At 51.6% G+C, this 21,815-nt stretch overlaps 1 protein-coding gene across 1 annotated transcript in view; it reads left to right on the top strand.

Annotated features, from left to right (window-relative positions):
* LOC140479529 (probable voltage-dependent R-type calcium channel subunit alpha-1E) overlaps positions 1-21,815 on the top strand; it is a 1,102,593-nt gene that overhangs the window by 587,950 nt on the left and 492,828 nt on the right. The window contains exon 22 of the mRNA XM_072573344.1: positions 1,583-1,890. Within this exon, the coding sequence (XP_072429445.1) occupies positions 1,583-1,890 (308 nt within the window). The remainder of the gene's footprint in view (positions 1-1,582; positions 1,891-21,815) is intronic.

Here is a 21,815-nt window from a genome sequence, read left to right as displayed (position 1 = left end):
AAGTGTCCAGGAAGTTAATTCTCAGAGACTCTCGTGCTGCTGTTTTAAAGTCCTGTTTTAAAGCAATTGGCTGTCTCTCATTGAAATATAACTCTCTCAGCTCACAGTGGCGAAACTTTAGCCACTTCCTACGGATCCATATAGATTCTCATCTCGTGAAACTTCCAGAAATAAATGGAATTTTAAAAAGATTTCTCCGACTCTTCTGTGTGTCAGGTGAATTGGCCATGCTAACTTGCCCGTAGTGGTAAGTGCCTTAGTCAGAGGGAGATGGGTCTTGGTGGGTTATTCTTCAGAGGGTCAGTGTGGACTGGTTGGGCCGAAGGGCCTGTTTCCACACTGTAGGGAATCCAATCTAATCACATAAAAGCTTACTCTCAGTGACCTGAGCTGCTTACTCACACAGATGCCCATCTTCCCATTGTACTTGGGCAGAAGGTTCCTAGGAAAGTAGGCAAACCCCTTTTCACATCCTCCCCTGAACAATGCCCTCCAGTGGCATGTAGAGGGTGGCATGGTGGCTCAGTGGTTGGGGTTGAGTTCCACTGTTGGGCGACTGTGTGGAGTTTGTACATTCTCCCTGTGTCAGCATGGGGTTTCCGCTGGTTTCCTCTCACAGTCCAAAGGAATGCAGGTTAGGAAGATTGCCCATGGTGTCCAGGGATATGCAGGCTAGGTGGGTTAGCCGTGAGATGTGCAGGGTTACAGGGATAGGGTAGGGGGATCGGTCTTGGCGGGATGCTCTTCGGAGGGTGGGTGTGGACTCAGTGGATCAAATGACTTGCTTCCACACTGGAGGGATTCAATGATTCTAGTGGACAATAGAGGAAGGACTTGACAAGCAGATAGATTGGGCCGTTGGGCGGTTGTGCTTATGTGGGAGAGGAGGTGGCTGATGTCCTACGAGTCTTTGCAGAATCACCAGAATAGTTATGGTGCAAGAAAGGGGCCAAGCAGCCCTAGCTCTCCAAATGACCATCATGACTTAGTATCCTTCCCCTCCATTTCGGGCAGGGATTGAGTGGAGAAATTATAATGCGATCTGCCCTGGAGCTCAGCTGTACGTGCTGATTTCCCCAGGGCTCTGGAAACCATCTGTATTGGCAGCAACTTGATTCTCCCTCCACAGGTGGTGGGAGGCCATTGACAGTGTTACCTGAGCAGTAGCCAACCCAGCAATGACTGGTGAACAAGACTGGCTGCAGAGGGTAAGGGGAGGGAGATACAGATTACATTACAGTGTGGAAAACAGGCCCTTCGGCCCAACAAGGCCACACCGACCCGCCGAAGCGCAACCCACCCATACCCCTCCATTTACCCCTTACCTAACACTATGGACAATTTAGCACGGCCAATTCACCTGACCTGCACATCTTTGGGAGGGAACCGGAGCACCCGGAGGAAACCCACGCAGACACAGGGAGAAGGTGCAAACTCCACACAGACAGTTGCCTGAGGTGGGAATTGAACCCAGGTCTCTGGCGCTGTGAGGCAGCAGTGCTAACCACTGTGCCACCGTGCCGCCCACCAAGCATTTGGCAGAGTGCGCTTCGAGTGACTTGTCCCCACTGTCTGCCCACAGCCGCCTGAATCAGCAGTTGGGCACCAACACCAACATGCCCGCCATGCAAGTGGGGGCGGAGGGCGCTCGAGTCACAGAGAATGAAAATGCGGACGGTACGCGAAACAGCAAGATCGATAAACAGCAAATCAACGAGCAGACCAGCTTGCTCAATCTGCAGCTGGATCTGAAAAACAGGCCCGCCTCACCACAGCTGACTGAGTCGGGAAGTCGCAGGAACCGGGATCAGGAAAAGTCCCGGGATCAGACCGAGGTCGACATGGACTGTGAAAACACCGAGACCCCAATGGATTCCCTGGTTGCCCCAGGTAGGAGCATGTCCATTTTGCTGAGGGGCGTTTGGAAAACCATAAATGTGTCCGGCCTCCAACCCCAACACACCTCCCTTCCACCCCCTTCCCCACAATTTGTTACTTCTCCCAATCCGCTTGGCACTGGGGATCAATGTGAAAGACTATTGGCGTAGCTAGGTTCACCTGCTCCAATCTCACCAGCCCATATGTGAAAGTAATAAAGGATTGAGATCCAATCTGTTGATCTCCGTGGTGGTAATCCTCAGTTGGACAAGATTTGATTCAATATCTAGATATTTTCTAGAAGATCCAAGGTTTGATTCAGGTCTAGATATTGTCTAACCGGCCTGCTCAGGAGTGTTATTACACACCTCTGGAGCAGGTATGACTTGAATCCAGATCTTCTGTCTGAGGTAGGGACACTACCATTGTAGTTGTTGGGTTCATGGCTAGGATTAGATAGCAAACCTTTTGCCATTGGACCCATACAGAGACTTAATCCTCATTTTGTTACAAATAGCAGTCATAGTACAAAGCTGCATGTAATTGGTGCCAAGTGCCACTGGTACCAAGAAATGATATGTTTTGGGGCCTTCTCACTGGGAGAGTAAGGGGTGCCCAATGCATGAAATAGGAAAGTACTTTGTTTGTGCGTTACAGCAGAATCTTTTGGTAATTTTGATCAGGATGTTTTGAAAGGAGGCTTGCTGCTCTATCCAACCATTTATTTATCTGAAGATGAAAGAGGAACGCTGATGAGCAGTCAGTCATCTGAAATGTTAATTCAGTTTTCCCTCCATAGATGGGGTGGGTATGATGAGGTATTTCCAGTGTTTCTGTTTGATTTCAAAATGGCAGCATCTGCAGCATTTTGTCACTGAGAGCAGGTATTGCCTGCTGTAAGAGAGTTGGTTGGAGCAGTTTGTTGGAGAAACTTCACTTTGTGAGAGAGCTTTACCCCGTGCTGTCCCTGTCCAGGGAGTGTTTGATGGGGACAGTGTAGACAGTGTGTGACTCTGTATCTAACCCCGTGCTGTCCCTGTCCAGGGAGTGTTTGATGGGGACAGTTAGACAGTGTGTGACTCTGTATCTAACCCCGTGCTGTCCCTGTCCAGGGAGTGTTTGATGGGGACAGTGTAGACAGTGTGTGACTCTGTATCTAACCCTGTGCTGTCCCTGTCCAGGGATTGTTTGAAGGGGACAGTGTAGACAGTGTGTGACTCTGTATCTAACCCTGTGCTGTCCCTGTCCTGGGAGTGTTTGATGGGGACAGTGTAGACAGTGTGTGACTCTGTATCTAACCCCGTGCTGTCCCTGTCCAGGGAGTGTTTGATGGGGACAGTGTAGACAGTGTGTGACTCTGTATCTAACCCCGTGCTGTCCCTGTCCAGGGAGTGTTTGATGGGGACAGTTAGACAGTGTGTGACTCTGTATCTAACCCCGTGCTGTCCCTGTCCAGGGAGTGTTTGATGGGGACAGTTAGACAGTGTGTGACTCTGTATCTAACCCCGTGCTGTCCCTGTCCAGGGAGTGTTTGATGGGGACAGTGTAGACAGTGTGTGACTCTGTATCTAACCCCGTGCTGTCCCTGTCCAGGGAGTGTTTGATGGGGACAGTGTAGACAGTGTGTGACTCTGTATCTAACCCCGTGCTGTCCCTGTCCAGGGAGTGTTTGATGGGGACAGTGTAGACAGTGTGTGACTCTGTATCTAACCCCGTGCTGTCCCTGTCCAGGGATTGTTTGATGGGGACAGTGTAGACAGTGTGTGACTCTGTATCTAACCCCGTGCGGTCCCTGTCCTGGGAGTGTTTGATGGGGACAGTGTAGACAGTGTGTGACTCTGTATCTAACCCCGTGCTGTCCCTGTCCAGGGAGTGTTTGATGGGGACAGTGTAGACAGTGTGTGACTCTGTATCTAACCCCGTGCTGTCCCTGTCCAGGGATTGTTTGATGGGGACAGTGTAGACAGTGTGTGACTCTGTATCTAACCCCGTGCTGTCCCTGTCCAGGGAGTGTTTGAAGGGGACAGTGTAGAGGAAGGTTTACTCTGTATCTAACCCCGTGCTGTCCCTGTCCAGGGAGTGTTTGATGGGGACAGTGTAGACAGTGTGTGACTCTGTATCTAACCCCGTGCTGTCCCTGTCCAGGGAGTGTTTGAAGGGGACAGTGTAGACAGTGTGTGACTCTGTATCTAACCCCGTGCTATCCCTGTCCAGGGAGTGTTTGATGGGGACAGTGTAGACAGTGTGTGACTCTGTATCTAACCCCGTGCTGTCCCTGTCCAGGGAGTGTTTGATGGGGACAGTGTAGACAGTGTGTGACTCTGTATCTAACCCCGTGCTGTCCCTGTCCAGGGAGTGTTTGATGGGGACAGTGTAGACAGTGTGTGACTCTGTATCTAACCCCGTGCTGTCCCTGTCCAGGGATTGTTTGATGGGGACAGTGTAGACAGTGTGTGACTCTGTATCTAACCCCGTGCGGTCCCTGTCCTGGGAGTGTTTGATGGGGACAGTGTAGACAGTGTGTGACTCTGTATCTAACCCCGTGCTGTCCCTGTCCAGGGAGTGTTTGATGGGGACAGTGTAGACAGTGTGTGACTCTGTATCTAACCCCGTGCTGTCCCTGTCCAGGGAGTGTTTGATGGGGGACAGTGTAGACAGTGTGTGACTCTGTATCTAACCCCGTGCTGTCCCTGTCCAGGGAGTGTTTGAAGGGGACAGTGTAGAGGAAGGTTTACTCTGTATCTAACCCTGTGCTGTCCCTGTCCAGGGAGTGTTTGATGGGTACAGTTTAGACAGTGTGTGACTCTGTATCTAACCCTGTGCTGTCCCTGTCCAGGGAGTGTTTGAAGGGGACAGTGTAGACAGTGTGTGACTCTGTATCTAACCCCGTGCTGTCCCTGTCCAGGGAGTGTTTGATGGGGACAGTGTAGACAGTGTGTGACTCTGTATCTAACCTCGTGCTGTCCCTGTCCTGGGAGTGTTTGATGGGGACAGTGTAGACAGTGTGTGACTCTGTATCTAACCTCGTGCTGTCCCTGTCCAGGGAGTGTTTGAAGGGGACAGTGTAGACAGTGTGTGACTCTGTATCTAACCCCGTGCTGTCCCTGTCCAGGGAGTGTTTGATGGGGACAGTGTAGACAGTGTGTGACTCTGTATCTAACCCCGTGCTGTCCCTGTCCTGGGAGTGTTTGATGGGGACAGTGTAGACAGTGTGTGACTCTGTATCTAACCTCGTGCTGTCCCTGTCCTGGGAGTGTTTGATGGGGACAGTGTAGACAGTGTGTGACTCTGTATCTAACCTCGTGCTGTCCCTGTCCAGGGAGTGTTTGATGGGGACAGTGTAGACAGTGTGTGACTCTGTATCTAACCCCGTGCTGTCCCTGTCCAGGGAGTGTTTGATGGGGACAGTGTAGACAGTGTGTGACTCTGTATCTAACCCCGTGCTGTCCCTGTCCAGGGAGTGTTTGAAGGGGACAGTGTAGACAGTGTGTGACTCTGTATCTAACCCCGTGCTGACCCTGTCCAGGGAGTGTTTGATGGGTACAGTTTAGACAGTGTGTGACTCTGTATCTAACCCCGTGCTGTCCCTGTCCAGGGAGTGTTTGATGGGGACAGTGTAGACAGTGTGTGACTCTGTATCTAACCCCGTGCTGTCCCTGTCCAGGGAGTGTTTGATGGGGACAGTGTAGACAGTGTGTGACTCTGTATCTAACCTCGTGCTGTCCCTGTCCAGGGAGTGTTTGATGGGGACAGTGTAGACAGTGTGTGACTCTGTATCTAACCCCGTGCTGTCCCTGTCCAGGGAGTGTTTGATGGGGACAGTGTAGACAGTGTGTGACTCTGTATCTAACCCCGTGCTGTCCCTGTCCAGGGAGTGTTTGATGGGGACAGTGTAGACAGTGTGTGACTCTGTATCTAACCCCGTGCTGTCCCTGTCCTGGGAGTGTTTGAAGGGGACAGTGTAGAGGAAGGTTTACTCTGTATCTAACCCCGTGCTGTCCCTGTCCAGGGAGTGTTTGATGGGGACAGTGTAGACAGTGTGTGACTCTGTATCTAACCCCGTGCTGTCCCTGTCCAGGGAGTGTTTGATGGGGACAGTGTAGACAGTGTGTGACTCTGTATCTAACCTCGTGCTGTCCCTGTCCAGGGAGTGTTTGATGGGGACAGTGTAGACAGTGTGTGACTCTGTATCTAACCCCGTGCTGTCCCTGTCCAGGGAGTGTTTGATGGGGACAGTGTAGACAGTGTGTGACTCTGTATCTAACCCTGTGCTGTCCCTGTCCAGGGATTGTTTGATGGGGACAGTGTAGACAGTGTGTGACTCTGTATCTAACCCCGTGCTGTCCCTGTCCTGGGAGTGTTTGAAGGGGACAGTGTAGAGGAAGGTTTACTCTGTATCTAACCCCGTGCTGTCCCTGTCCAGGGAGTGTTTGATGGGGACAGTGTAGACAGTGTGTGACTCTGTATCTAACCCCGTGCTGTCCCTGTCCAGGGAGTGTTTGAAGGGGACAGTGTAGACAGTGTGTGACTCTGTATCTAACCCCGTGCTATCCCTGTCCAGGGAGTGTTTGATGGGGACAGTGTAGACAGTGTGTGACTCTGTATCTAACCCCGTGCTGTCCCTGTCCAGGGAGTGTTTGATGGGGACAGTGTAGACAGTGTGTGACTCTGTATCTAACCCTGTGCTGTCCCTGTCCAGGGATTGTTTGATGGGGACAGTGTAGACAGTGTGTGACTCTGTATCTAACCCTGTGCTGTCCCTGTCCAGGGAGTGTTTGATGGGGACAGTGTAGACAGTGTGTGACTCTGTATCTAACCCCGTGCTGTCCCTGTCCAGGGAGTGTTTGAAGGGGACAGTGTAGACAGTGTGTGACTCTGTATCTAACCCCGTGCTGTCCCTGTCCAGGGAGTGTTTGATGGGGACAGTGTAGACAGTGTGTGACTCTGTATCTAACCCCGTGCTGTCCCTGTCCAGGGATTGTTTGATGGGGACAGTGTAGACAGTGTGTGACTCTGTATCTAACCCTGTGCTGTCCCTGTCCAGGGAGTGTTTGAAGGGGACAGTGTAGACAGTGTGTGACTCTGTATCTAACCCCGTGCTGTCCCTGTCCAGGGAGTGTTTGATGGGGACAGTGTAGACAGTGTGTGACTCTGTATCTAACCCCGTGCTGTCCCTGTCCAGGGAGTGTTTGATGGGGACAGTGTAGACAGTGTGTGACTCTGTATCTAACCCCGTGCTGTCCCTGTCCAGGGATTGTTTGATGGGGACAGTGTAGACAGTGTGTGACTCTGTATCTAACCTCGTGCTGTCCCTGTCCTGGGAGTGTTTGAAGGGGACAGTGTAGACAGTGTGTGACTCTGTATCTAACCTCGTGCTGTCCCTGTCCAGGGAGTGTTTGATGGGGACAGTGTAGACAGTGTGTGACTCTGTATCTAACCCCGTGCTGTCCCTGTCCAGGGAGTGTTTGATGGGGACAGTGTAGACAGTGTGTGACTCTGTATCTAACCCTGTGCTGTCCCTGTCCAGGGAGTGTTTGATGGGGACAGTGTAGACAGTGTGTGACTCTGTATCTAACCCCGTGCTGTCCCTGTCCAGGGAGTGTTTGATGGGGACAGTGTAGACAGTGTGTGACTCTGTATCTAACCTCGTGCTGTCCCTGTCCAGGGAGTGTTTGATGGGGACAGTGTAGACAGTGTGTGACTCTGTATCTAACCCCGTGCTGTCCCTGTCCAGGGAGTGTTTGATGGGGACAGTGTAGACAGTGTGTGACTCTGTATCTAACCCTGTGCTGTCCCTGTCCAGGGATTGTTTGATGGGGACAGTGTAGACAGTGTGTGACTCTGTATCTAACCCCGTGCTGTCCCTGTCCTGGGAGTGTTTGAAGGGGACAGTGTAGAGGAAGGTTTACTCTGTATCTAACCCCGTGCTGTCCCTGTCCAGGGAGTGTTTGATGGGGACAGTGTAGACAGTGTGTGACTCTGTATCTAACCCCGTGCTGTCCCTGTCCAGGGAGTGTTTGAAGGGGACAGTGTAGACAGTGTGTGACTCTGTATCTAACCCCGTGCTATCCCTGTCCAGGGAGTGTTTGATGGGGACAGTGTAGACAGTGTGTGACTCTGTATCTAACCCCGTGCTGTCCCTGTCCAGGGAGTGTTTGATGGGGACAGTGTAGACAGTGTGTGACTCTGTATCTAACCCTGTGCTGTCCCTGTCCAGGGATTGTTTGATGGGGACAGTGTAGACAGTGTGTGACTCTGTATCTAACCCTGTGCTGTCCCTGTCCAGGGAGTGTTTGATGGGGACAGTGTAGACAGTGTGTGACTCTGTATCTAACCCCGTGCTGTCCCTGTCCAGGGAGTGTTTGAAGGGGACAGTGTAGACAGTGTGTGACTCTGTATCTAACCCCGTGCTGTCCCTGTCCAGGGAGTGTTTGATGGGGACAGTGTAGACAGTGTGTGACTCTGTATCTAACCCCGTGCTGTCCCTGTCCAGGGATTGTTTGATGGGGACAGTGTAGACAGTGTGTGACTCTGTATCTAACCCTGTGCTGTCCCTGTCCAGGGAGTGTTTGAAGGGGACAGTGTAGACAGTGTGTGACTCTGTATCTAACCCCGTGCTGTCCCTGTCCAGGGAGTGTTTGATGGGGACAGTGTAGACAGTGTGTGACTCTGTATCTAACCCCGTGCTGTCCCTGTCCAGGGAGTGTTTGATGGGGACAGTGTAGACAGTGTGTGACTCTGTATCTAACCCCGTGCTGTCCCTGTCCAGGGATTGTTTGATGGGGACAGTGTAGACAGTGTGTGACTCTGTATCTAACCTCGTGCTGTCCCTGTCCTGGGAGTGTTTGAAGGGGACAGTGTAGACAGTGTGTGACTCTGTATCTAACCTCGTGCTGTCCCTGTCCAGGGAGTGTTTGATGGGGACAGTGTAGACAGTGTGTGACTCTGTATCTAACCCCGTGCTGTCCCTGTCCAGGGAGTGTTTGATGGGGACAGTGTAGACAGTGTGTGACTCTGTATCTAACCCCGTGCTGTCCCTGTCCAGGGAGTGTTTGATGGGGACAGTGTAGACAGTGTGTGACTCTGTATCTAACCCCGTGCTGTCCCTGTCCAGGGAGTGTTTGATGGGGACAGTGTAGACAGTGTGTGACTCTGTATCTAACCACGTGCTGTCCCTGTCCAGGGAGTGTTTGATGGGGACAGTGTAGACAGTGTGTGACTCTGTATCTAACCCCGTGCTGTCCCTGTCCAGGGATTGTTTGATGGGGACAGTGTAGACAGTGTGTGACTCTGTATCTAACCTCGTGCTGTCCCTGTCCAGGGAGTGTTTGATGGGGACAGTGTAGACAGTGTGTGACTCTGTATCTAACCCCGTGCTGTCCCTGTCCAGGGAGTGTTTGATGGGGACAGTGTAGACAGTGTGTGACTCTGTATCTAACCCCGTGCTGCCCCTGTCCTGGGAGTGTTTGAAGGGGACAGTGTAGACAGTGTGTGACTCTGTATCTAACCCCGTGCTGTCCCTGTCCAGGGAGTGTTTGAAGGGGACAGTGTAGACAGTGTGTGACTCTGTATCTAACCCCGTGCTGTCCCTGTCCAGGGAGTGTTTGAAGGGGACAGTGTAGACAGTGTGTGACTCTGTATCTAACCCCGTGCTGTCCCTGTCCAGGGAGTGTTTGAAGGGGACAGTGTAGACAGTGTGTGACTCTGTATCTAACCCTGTGCTGTCCCTGTCCAGGGAGTGTTTGAAGGGGACAGTGTAGACAGTGTGTGACTCTGTATCTAACCCCGTGCTGTCCCTGTCCAGGGAGTGTTTGATGGGGACAGTGTAGACAGTGTGTGACTCTGTATCTAACCCCATGCTGCCCCTGTCCTGGGAGTGTTTGATGTGGTTGGTATAGAGGGAGCTTTACTCTGCCTATAACCTCGTGCTGCCCCCGTCCTGGCAGTGCTTGAAGGGGACAATATAGACGGTGTTTTACTCTGTATCTAACCCTGTGCTGTCCCTGTCCAGGGAGTGTTTGATGGCGACAGTGTAGACAGTGTGTGACTCTGTATCTAACCCCGTGCTGTCCCTGTCCAGGGAGTGTTTGATGGGGACAGTGTAGACAGTGTGTGACTCTGTATCTAACCCCGTGCTGTCCCTGTCCAGGGAGTGTTTGATGGGGACAGTGTAGACAGTGTGTGACTCTGTATCTAACCCCGTGCTGTCCCTGTCCAGGGAGTGTTTGATGGGGACAGTGTAGACAGTGTGTGACTCTGTATCTAACCCCGTGCTGTCCCTGTCCAGGGAGTGTTTGAAGGGGACAGTGTAGACAGTGTGTGACTCTGTATCTAACCCTGTGCTGTCCCTGTCCAGGGAGTGTTTGAAGGGGACAGTGTAGACAGTGTGTGACTCTGTATCTAACCCCGTGCTGTCCCTGTCCAGGGAGTGTTTGATGGGGACAGTTAGACAGTGTGTGACTCTGTATCTAACCCCGTGCTGTCCCTGTCCAGGGAGTGTTTGAAGGGGACAGTGTAGACAGTGTGTGACTCTGTATCTAACCCCGTGCTGTCCCTGTCCAGGGAGTGTTTGATGGGGACAGTGTAGACAGTGTGTGACTCTGTATCTAACCCCGTGCTGTCCCTGTCCAGGGAGTGTTTGATGGGGACAGTGTAGACAGTGTGTGACTCTGTATCTAACCCCGTGCTGTCCCTGTCCAGGGAGTGTTTGATGGGGACAGTGTAGACAGTGTGTGACTCTGTATCTAACCCCGTGCTGTCCCTGTCCAGGGAGTGTTTGATGGGGACAGTGTAGACAGTGTGTGACTCTGTATCTAACCCTGTGCTGTCTCTGTCCAGGGAGTGTTTGAAGGGGACCGTGTAGACAGTGTGTGACTCTGTATCTAACCCCGTGCTGTCCCTGTCCAGGGAGTGTTTGATGGGGACAGTGTAGACAGTGTGTGACTCTGTATCTAACCCCGTGCTGTCCCTGTCCAGGGATTGTTTGATGGGGACAGTGTAGACAGTGTGTGACTCTGTATCTAACCCCGTGCTGTCCCTGTCCAGGGATTGTTTGATGGGGACAGTGTAGACAGTGTGTGACTCTGTATCTAACCTCGTGCTGTCCCTGTCCAGGGAGTGTTTGATGGGGACAGTGTAGACAGTGTGTGACTCTGTATCTAACCCCGTGCTGTCCCTGTCCAGGGATTGTTTGATGGGGACAGTGTAGACAGTGTGTGACTCTGTATCTAACCTCGTGCTGTCCCTGTCCAGGGAGTGTTTGATGGGGACAGTGTAGACAGTGTGTGACTCTGTATCTAACCCCGTGCTGTCCCTGTCCAGGGAGTGTTTGATGGGGACAGTGTAGACAGTGTGTGACTCTGTATCTAACCCCGTGCTGTCCCTGTCCAGGGAGTGTTTGATGGGGACAGTGTAGACAGTGTGTGACTCTGTATCTAACCCCGTGCTGTCCCTGTCCAGGGAGTGTTTGATGGGGACAGTGTAGACAGTGTGTGACTCTGTATCTAACCCCGTGCTGTCCCTGTCCAGGGATTGTTTGATGGGGACAGTGTAGACAGTGTGTGACTCTGTATCTAACCCCGTGCTGTCCCTGTCCAGGGAGTGTTTGATGGGGACAGTGTAGACAGTGTGTGACTCTGTATCTAACCCCGTGCTGTCCCTGTCCAGGGAGTGTTTGATGGGGACAGTGTAGACAGTGTGTGACTCTGTATCTAACCCCGTGCTGTCCCTGTCCAGGGAGTGTTTGATGGGGACAGTGTAGACAGTGTGTGACTCTGTATCTAACCCCGTGCTGTCCCTGTCCAGGGAGTGTTTGATGGGGACAGTGTAGACAGTGTGTGACTCTGTATCTAACCCCGTGCTGTCCCTGTCCAGGGAGTGTTTGATGGGTACAGTGTAGACAGTGTGTGACTCTGTATCTAACCCCGTGCTGTCCCTGTCCAGGGAGTGTTTGATGGGGACAGTGTAGACAGTGTGTGACTCTGTATCTAACCCCGTGCGGTCCCTGTCCTGGGAGTGTTTGATGGGGACAGTGTAGACAGTGTGTGACTCTGTATCTAACCCCGTGCTGTCCCTGTCCAGGGAGTGTTTGATGGGGACAGTGTAGACAGTGTGTGACTCTGTATCTAACCCCGTGCTGTCCCTGTCCAGGGAGTGTTTGATGGGGGACAGTGTAGACAGTGTGTGACTCTGTATCTAACCCCGTGCTGTCCCTGTCCAGGGAGTGTTTGAAGGGGACAGTGTAGAGGAAGGTTTACTCTGTATCTAACCCTGTGCTGTCCCTGTCCAGGGAGTGTTTGATGGGTACAGTTTAGACAGTGTGTGACTCTGTATCTAACCCTGTGCTGTCCCTGTCCAGGGAGTGTTTGAAGGGGACAGTGTAGACAGTGTGTGACTCTGTATCTAACCCCGTGCTGTCCCTGTCCAGGGAGTGTTTGATGGGGACAGTGTAGACAGTGTGTGACTCTGTATCTAACCTCGTGCTGTCCCTGTCCTGGGAGTGTTTGATGGGGACAGTGTAGACAGTGTGTGACTCTGTATCTAACCTCGTGCTGTCCCTGTCCAGGGAGTGTTTGAAGGGGACAGTGTAGACAGTGTGTGACTCTGTATCTAACCTCGTGCTGTCCCTGTCCAGGGAGTGTTTGATGGGGACAGTGTAGACAGTGTGTGACTCTGTATCTAACCCCGTGCTGTCCCTGTCCAGGGAGTGTTTGATGGGGACAGTGTAGACAGTGTGTGACTCTGTATCTAACCCCGTGCTGTCCCTGTCCAGGGAGTGTTTGAAGGGGACAGTGTAGACAGTGTGTGACTCTGTATCTAACCCCGTGCTGACCCTGTCCAGGGAGTGTTTGATGGGTACAGTTTAGACAGTGTGTGACTCTGTATCTAACCCCGTGCTGTCCCTGTCCAGGGAGTGTTTGATGGGGACAGTGTAGACAGTGTGTGACTCTGTATCTAACCCCGTGCTGTCCCTGTCCTGGGAGTGTTTGATGGGGGGACAGTGTAGACAGTGTGTGACTCTGTATCTAACCCCGTGCTGTCCCTGTCCAGGGAGTGTTTGATGGGGACAGTGTAGACAGTGTGTGACTCTGTATCTAACCCCGTGCTGTCCCTGTCCAGGGAGTGTTTGATGGGGACAGTGTAGACAGTGTGTGACTCTGTATCTAACCCCGTGCTGTCCCTGTCCAGGGAGTGTTTGAAGGGGACAGTGTAGACAGTGTGTGACTCTGTATCTAACCCCGTGCTGTCCCTGTCCAGGGATTGTTTGATGGGGACAGTGTAGACAGTGTGTGACTCTGTATCTAACCTCGTGCTGTCCCTGTCCAGGGAGTGTTTGATGGGGACAGTGTAGACAGTGTGTGACTCTGTATCTAACCCCGTGCTGTCCCTGTCCAGGGAGTGTTTGAAGGGGACAGTGTAGACAGTGTGTGACTCTGTATCTAACCTCGTGCTGTCCCTGTCCAGGGAGTGTTTGATGGGGACAGTGTAGACAGTGTGTGACTCTGTATCTAACCCTGTGCTGTCCCTGTCCAGGGATTGTTTGATGGGGACAGTGTAGACAGTGTGTGACTCTGTATCTAACCCCGTGCTGTCCCTGTCCTGGGAGTGTTTAAAGGGACAGTGTAGAGGAAGGTTTACTCTGTATCTAACCCCGTGCTGTCCCTGTCCAGGGAGTGTTTGAAGGGGACAGTGTAGAGGGAGGTTTACTCTGTATCTAACCTCGTGCTGTCCCTGTCCTGGGAGTGTTTGATGGGGACAGTGTAGAGGGAGGTTTACTCTGTATCTAACCCCGTGCTGTCCCTGTCCTGGGAGTGTTTGATGGCGACAGTGTAGAGGGAGGTTTACTCTGTATCTATCCCCGTGCTGTCCCTGTCCTGGGAGTGTTTGAAGGGGACAGTGTAGAGGGAGGTTTACTCTGTATCTAACCCCGTGCTGTCCCTGTCCTGGGAGTGTTTGAAGGGGACAGTGTAGACAGTGTGTGACTCTGTATCTAACCCCGTGCTGTCCCTGTCCAGGGTGTTTGATGGGGACAGTGTAGACAGTGTGTGACTCTGTATCTAACCCCGTGCTGTCCCTGTCCAGGGAGTGTTTGATGGGGACAGTGTAGACAGTGTGTGACTCTGTATCTAACCCCGTGCTGTCCCTGTCCAGGGAGTGTTTGAAGGGGACAGTGTAGAGGGAGGTTTACTCTGTATCTAACCCCGTGCTGTCCCTGTCCTGGGAGTGTTTGAAGGGGACAGTGTAGAGGGAGGTTTACTCTGTATCTAACCTCGTGCTGTCCCTGTCCTGGGAGTGTTTGAAGGGGACAGTGTAGAGGGAGGTTTACTCTGTATCTAACCTCGTGCTGTCCCTGTCCTGGGAGTGTTTGAAGGGGACAGTGTAGACAGTGTGTGACTCTGTATCTAACCTCGTGCTGTCCCTGTCCAGGGAGTGTTTGATGGGGACAGTGTAGACAGTGTGTGACTCTGTATCTAACCTCGTGCTGTCCCTGTCCTGGGAGTGTTTGATGGGGACAGTGTAGACAGTGTGTGACTCTGTATCTAACCCCGTGCTGTCCCTGTCCTGGGAGTGTTTGAAGGGGACAGTGTAGAGGGAAGTTTACTCTGTATCTAACCCCGTGCTGTCCCTGTCCTTGGATTGTTTGATGGGGACAGTGTAGACAGTGTGTGACTCTGTATCTAACCCAGTGCTGTCCCTGTCCAGGGAGTGTTTGATGGGAAGAGTTTAGAGTGAGTGGATTCACGGTTATGTTGAAGCATTTTGTGTGTGTTGCACTATTAAAGACACAGAACATATTTGAACAGAGATATGTACGCACAAAGTAGCAACAGTTACATGAGTTACAACACAAATGGTGTTAGCCAATTTTGGCTGCTGCTGTCAAGGGCCATCTACCTCATCAGCACATAACTGCCAACACTGATGGTCTAAAAGAAACGCAGAGTCTGTGGAAAGTGCTAAGCACATCAGGCAGTATCTGTGAAGAGAAATAGGAGTCACAGTTCAGAGTGAGGACTCATTTTTGTCAGATATCACCGAGGGATTCATCTCACCGGATTTCACAACACAAGAGTCTGATGAATGATCACATACAAGAAGACGACAATCCCATTACATTCTCCACGGATTCTACATCATTTTCTGTTTCTGTCTGTCAGTGTCTCTTTGTGTCGTTCTTGGTGTCTCCCTGTGACATTGTTGGTGCTTCCCTGTGTCATTCTCAGTTTCACTCTGTCCCCCTCTCTGTGTCACTCTGTCTCCCTCACAATGCCTCTCTGTGTCACTCTCGATGGCTTTCCGTGTCATTCTTGGTAGCTCTCGTGTCCCTCTCCGTGTCTCTCTGTGTCATTCCTGGTGGATCTCTGTGTTGCTCTCAGTGTGGCTCTTGTTTCTTTGTGTCCCTCTCAGTGTTGGTCTCTGTGTCACTTTCGGTAGCTCTCTGCATCGTTCTAGGTGTGTCTCTGTCTCGTTCTTAGTGTCTCTCTTGTCTGTTAGTTTCTGTCTTGTCTGTCTGTGTCATTCTTAGTAGCGTCTGAGTCTCCCTCGGTGTCCCTCAATGGAGTTCCCGGTGGTTCCCTGACTTGCTCTCGGTGTGTCACGCTCTGTCTCTCGGTAGCTCTCTGCATCATTCCCAGTGTGTCTCTGCCTCGTTCATGGTGTCTCTCTTGTCTGTCAGTGTCTTTCATGTCTCTCTGTGTCGCTCTCAGTGTCTCTCTGTGTCATTCTAGGTGTCTCTGTATGTTTGTCTCAGTGTGTCTCTGTGTCGCTCTCAGTGTCTCTCTGTGTCATTCCAGGTGTCTCTGTATGTTTGTCTCAGTGTGTCTCTGTGTCGCTCTCAGTGTCTCTCTGTGTCATTCCAGGTGTCTCTGTATGTTTGTCTCAGTGTGTCTCTGTGTCGCTCTCAGTGTCTCTCTGTGTCATTCCAGGTGTCTCTGTATGTTTGTCTCAGTGTGTCTCTGTGTCGCTCTCAGTGTCTCTCTGTGTCATTCCAGGTGTCTCTGTATGTTTGTCTCAGTGTGTCTCTGTGTCGCTCTCAGTGTCTCTCTGTCATTAAGATACAGAGATGAACTCCTTTGTTACTTCATCCCAAGCACCCAGAAAAGCTCGCCTCACCGATAATCTGTTAAAGTACGAGTGACAGAGAACTCCCAAATTTCACTATTTAAAGAAAATAACATCAATTTATTTTTTAACTTTAAAAGTGAACATTAAACAACAACCATTCATAACTCTAAGCCCCCCTTCTCTTAACTGCTTACTATCTGTCCCCAACTCCATAATAATATGCTGTTCCAATAAGACGCTTATTAAAATTACATCAACCTAATTTCAAAACCACACAGCCACTGTCATCTTTTGTCTTCCCTTTTGGAACATAGAACAATGCAGCACAGAACAGGCCCTTCGGCCCACGATGTTGTGCTGAACATTTGTCCTAGCTTAAGCACCTATCCATGTACCTATCCAATTGCCGCTTAAAGGTCACCAATGATTCTGACTCTGCCACTCCCACAGGCAGCACATTCCATGCCCCCACCACTCTCTGGGTAAAGAACCTACCCCTGACATCCCCCTATACCTTCCACCCTTCACCTTAAACTTATGTCCCCTTGTAACACTCTGTTGTACCCGGGGAAAAAGTCTCTGATTGTCTACTCTATCTATTCCTCTGATCATCTTATAAACCTCTATCAAGTCACCCCTCATCCTTCGCCGTTCCAACGAGAAAAGGCCGAGAACTCTCAACCTATCCTCGTACGACCTACTCTCCATTCCAGGCAACATCCTGGTAAATCTTCTCTGCACCTTCTCCAAAGCTTCCACATCTTTCCTAAAGTGAGGCGACCAGAACTGCACACAGTACTCCAACTGTGGCCTAACCAAAGTCCTGTACAGCTGCAACATCACTTCACGACTCTTGAATTCAATCCCTCTGCTAATGAACGATAATACTCCATAGGCCTTCTTACAAACTCTATCCACCTGAGTGGCAACTTTCAAAGATCTATGTACATAGACCCCAAGATCCCTCTGTTCCTCCACCTGACTAAGAACCCTACCACTAACCCTGTATTCTGCATTCTTATTTGTCCTTCCAAAATGGACAACCTCACACTTGGCAGGGTTGAACTCCATCTGCCACTCCTCAGCCCAGCTCTGCATCATATCTAAGTCCCTCTGCAGCCAACAACAGCCCTCCTCACTATCCATAACTCCACCAATCTTCGTATCATCTGCAAATTTACTGACCCATCCTTTGACTCCCTCTTACAAGTCATTAATAAAAATTACAAACAGCAGAGGACCCAGAACTGATCCCTGCGGAACTCCACTTGTAACTGGGCTCCAGGCTGAATATTTACCATCTACCACCACTCTCTGACTTTGACCGGTTAGCCAGTTTTCTATCCAATTGGCCAAATTTCCCTCTATCCCATGCCTCCTGACTTTCCGCATAAGCCTGCCATGGGGAACCTTATCAAATGCCTTACTAAAATCCATGTACACTACATCCACTGCTCTACCCTCATCCACATGCTTGGTCACCTCCTCGAAGAATTCAATAAGACTTGTAAGGCAAGACCTACCCTTCACAAATCCGTGTTGGCTGTCCCTAATCAAGCAGTGTCTTTCCAGATACTCGTAAATCCTATCCCTCAGTACCCTTTCCATTACTTTGCCTACCACCAAGTAAGACTAACTGGCCTGTAACTGAGATGCCTACATTGGAAACAGATGTTCTTAGGGAAATGCACGACAGAAATGTGGAGGTTGTTTAGGAAGAACTTGCTGATATTGCTGCCTTGGTTTGTCCCACTGAGGCAAGGAAGAGATGGTAGGGTGAAGGAATTGTGGGTGACAAGGGATGTGGAACATCTAGTCAAGAGGAAGAAGGAAGCTTACTGAAGGTTGAGGAGCCAAGGGTCAGACAGGGCTCTAGATATTTAGCTGGAAAAGCCCAGCAGGTCAGGCAGCATCAAAGGAGCAGGAGAATCGACGTTTCGGGCATGAGCCCTTCTTCAGGAATGAGGAAGGTGTGCCAAGCAGGCTAAGATAAAAGGTAGGGAGGAGGGACGTGGGGAAGGGGCGTTGGAAATGCGATAGGTGGAAGGAGGTCAAGGTGAGGGTGATAGGCCGGAGTGGGGGTGGGGGCGGAGAGGTCAGGAAGAAGATTGCAGGTTAGGGAGGCGGTGCTGAGTTCGAGGGTTGGGACTGAGACAAGTAGGGGGAGGGGAAATGAGGAAACTGGAGAAATCTGAGTTCAACCCTTGTGGTTGGAGGGTTCCTAGGCGGAAGATGAGGCGCTCTTCCTCCAACCGTCGTGTCAGTAAATGATGTGTGTGGAGGTGCAGGTGAATTTGTGTCTCTCTGTGTCACACTCTGTGTCGCCCTTAGTGTCACTTTGTGTCACACTCTGTGTCACTCTCTGTGTCGCTCTCTGTGTCACCCTTGGTGTCGCTCTGTATCTCCCTGTGTCACACTCGGTGTCTCTCTGTGTCACACTCTGTGTCACACTCCGTGTCACACTTAGTGTCGCTTTGTGTCACACTCTGTCACACTCGGTTTCTCCCTGTGTCGCTCTCTGTGTTGCACTTGGTGTCACACTCGGTGTCTCCGTGTCACTCTCTGTGTCATCCTTGGTGTCGCTCAGTGTCACACTCGGTGTTACTCTCTGTGTCACCCTTGGTGTCGCTCTGTGTCTCCCTGTGTCACACTCGGTGTCTTTCTGTGTCACACTCTGGGTCACCCTGTGTCACACTTGGTGTCGCTCTCTGTGTCACTCTCTGTGTCACACTCGGTGCCTCTCTGTGTCGCTCTCTGTGTCACTCTCAGTGTCACACTCGGTGTCTCTCTGTGTCGCTCTCTGTGTCACCCTTGGTGTCGCTCTGTGTCTCCCTGTGTCACACTCGGTGTCTCTCTGTGTCACACTCTGTGTCACCCTGTGTCACACTTTGTGTCGCTCTCTGTGTCTCTCTCTGTGTCACCCTTGGTGTCGCTCTGTGTCGCCCTGTGTCACACTCTGTGTCACCCTGTGTCACACTTAGTGTCGCTTTGTGTCACACTCTGTGTCACACTCGGTTTCTCCCTGTGTCGCTCTCTGTGTCTCCCTGTGTCGCACTCGGTGTCGCACTCGGTGTCTCTGTGTCACCCTTGGTGTCGCTCGGTGTTACTCTCTGTGTCACCCTTGGTGTCACTCGGTGTCACACTCGGTGTCGCACTCGGTGTCTCACTGTGTTGCTCTCTGTGTCATCCTTGGTGTCGCTCTGTGTCTCCCTGTGTCACATTCGGTGTCTTTCTGTCTCTTACTCTGTGTCACACTTAATGTCGCTCTCTGTGTCACACTCGGTGTCTCTCTGTGTCACCCTTGGTGTCGCTCTGTGTCACACTCGGTGTCTCTCTGTGTCGCTCTCTGTGTCACCCTGTGTCACACTTGGTGTCTCTCTGTGTCACTCTCTGTCTCACCCTGTGTCACACTTGGTGTCGCTCTCTGTGTCTCTCTCTGTGTCACACTAGGTATCTCTCTGTGTCGCTCTCTGTGTCGCTCTCTGTGTCGCACTCTGTGTCTCCCTGTGTCACACTCTGTGTCACACTCGGTGTTTCCCTGTGTGACACTCAGTGACTCACTGTGTCACTCTCTGTGTCGCTCTCTGTGTCACCCTTGGTGTCGCTCTGTCTCCCTGTGTCACACTCTGTGTCACACTCTTTGTCACCCTGTGTCACAATTAGTGTCGCTTTGTGTCACACTCTGTGTCACACTCAGTTTCTCCCTGTGTCGCTCTCTGTGTCTCCCTGTGTCACACTTAGTGTCACACTCGGTGTCTCTCTGTGTCACTCTCTGTGTCACCCTTGGTGTCGCTCGATGTCACACTCGAGGTCTCACTGTGTCGGTCTCTGTGTCCCACGCTTGGTGTCGCTCTGTGTCACACTCGGTGTCGCTCTGTGTCACACTCTATGTCACCCTTGGTGTCGCTCTGTGTCACACCCGTTGTCTCCCTGTGTTGCTCTCTGAGTCTCCCTGTGTCACACTCGGTGTCTCTCTGTGTTGCTCTCTGTGTCTCTCTGTGTCACACTCTGTGTCACCCTGTGTCACACTTAGTGTCGCTTTGTGTCACACTCTGTCACACTCGGTTTCTCCCTGTGTCGCTCTCTGTGTCACCCTTGGTGTCACTCACTGTCACACTCTGTGTTACTCTCTGGGTCACCCTTGGTGTCACTCTGTGTCGCACTCAGTGTCACACTCGGTGTCTCACTGTGTTGCTCTCTGTGTCACCCTTGGTGTCGCTCTGTGTCTCCCTGTGTCACACTCGGTGTCTCTCTGTGTCTTTCTGTGTCGCACTCTGTGTCACCCTGTGTCACACCTGGTGTCGCTCAGTGTCACAAGCTGTGTCACACTTGGTGTCACTCTCTGTGTCACACTCTGTGTCTCTCTGTGTCACTGTCTGTGTCACACTTGGTGTCACTCTCTGTGTCACACTCGGTGTCTCTCTGTGTCACTCTCTGTGTCACACTTGGTGTCACTCTCTGTGTTACTCTCTGGGTCACCCTTGGTGTTGCTCGATGTCACACTCGGGGTCACACTTGGTGTCTCACTGTGTCGGTCTCTGTGTCACGCTTGGTGTCGCTCTGTGTCACACTCTGTGTCGCTCTGTGTCACACTCTGTGTCACCCTTGGTGTCACTCTGTGTCACACTCGATGTCATACTCGGTGTAGCTCTGTGTCACTCTCTATGTCACCCTTGGTGTCGCTCTGTGACACACCCGTTGTCTCCCTGTGTTGCTCTCTGTGTCTCCCTGTGTCACACTCGGTGTCTCTCTGTGTCACTCTCTGTGTCACACTCGGCATCTCTCTGTGTCGCTCTCTGTGTCACCCTTGGTGTCGCTTTGTGTCACACTCTGTGTCTCCCTGTGTCACACTTCGTGTCGCTTTGTGTCACACTCTGTGTCACACTCTGTGTCACACTCTGTGTCACACTCGGTGTCTCATAGTGTCGCTCTCTGTGTCACTCTCTGTGTCACCCTTGGTGTCGCTCTTTGTCACCCTGTTTCACACTCGGTGTCTCTCTGTGTCACACTCTGTTTCTCCCTGTGTCGCTCTCTGTGTCTCTCTGTGTTGCACTCGGTGTCGCACTCGGTGTCACTCTCTGTGTCACCCTTGGTGTCGCTCAATGTCGCACTCAGTGTCACACTCTGTGTCGCTCTGTGTTGCTCTCTGTGTCATCCTTGGTGTCGCTCTGTGTCTCCCTGTGTCACACTCGGTGTCTCTCTGTGTCTTTCTGTGACACACTCTGTGTCACCCTGTGTCACACCTGGTGTCGCTCAGTGTCACGATCTGTGTCACACTCTATGTCACCCTGTGTCACACTCGGTGGCTCTCTGTGTCACGCTGTGTTACTCTCTGTGTCACAATCGGTGTCGCTCTCGGTGTCACACTCTGTATCTCCCTGCGTCACACTCAGTGTCTCTCTGTGTCTCCCTGTGTCACACTCTGTGTCACACTCGGTGTCTCTCTGTGTCACTCTCGGTGTCTCACTCTGTGTCTCCCTGCGTCACACTCGGTGTCTCCCTGTGTCACACTCAGTGTCTCCCTGTGTCAAACTCGGTGTCGCTCTCGGTGTCACACTCTGTGTCACGCTTGGTGTCTCCCTGTGTCACACTCAGTGTCTCTCTGTGTCACACTCTGTGTCACACTCTGTGTCACCCTGTGTCACACTTGGTGTCACTCTCTATGTCGCTCTCTGTGTCTCACTCTGTGTCGCTCTCTATGACTCACTCTGTGTCTCCCTGTGTCACACTCAGTGTCTCTCTGTGTCACCCAATGTCACACTTGGTGTCACTCTCTGTGTCACACTTGGAGTCTCCCTGTGTCACACTCGGGGTGTCTCTGTGTCGCTCTCGGTGTCACACTCGGTGTCTCTCTGTTGTCGCACTCTGTCTCG

Source organism: Chiloscyllium punctatum, chromosome 7, assembly GCF_047496795.1.
Source record: "Chiloscyllium punctatum isolate Juve2018m chromosome 7, sChiPun1.3, whole genome shotgun sequence".
In the NCBI taxonomy this organism is placed as follows: Eukaryota; Metazoa; Chordata; class Chondrichthyes; order Orectolobiformes; family Hemiscylliidae; genus Chiloscyllium; species Chiloscyllium punctatum.
This window is presented reverse-complemented; position numbering and strand designations above follow the sequence as displayed.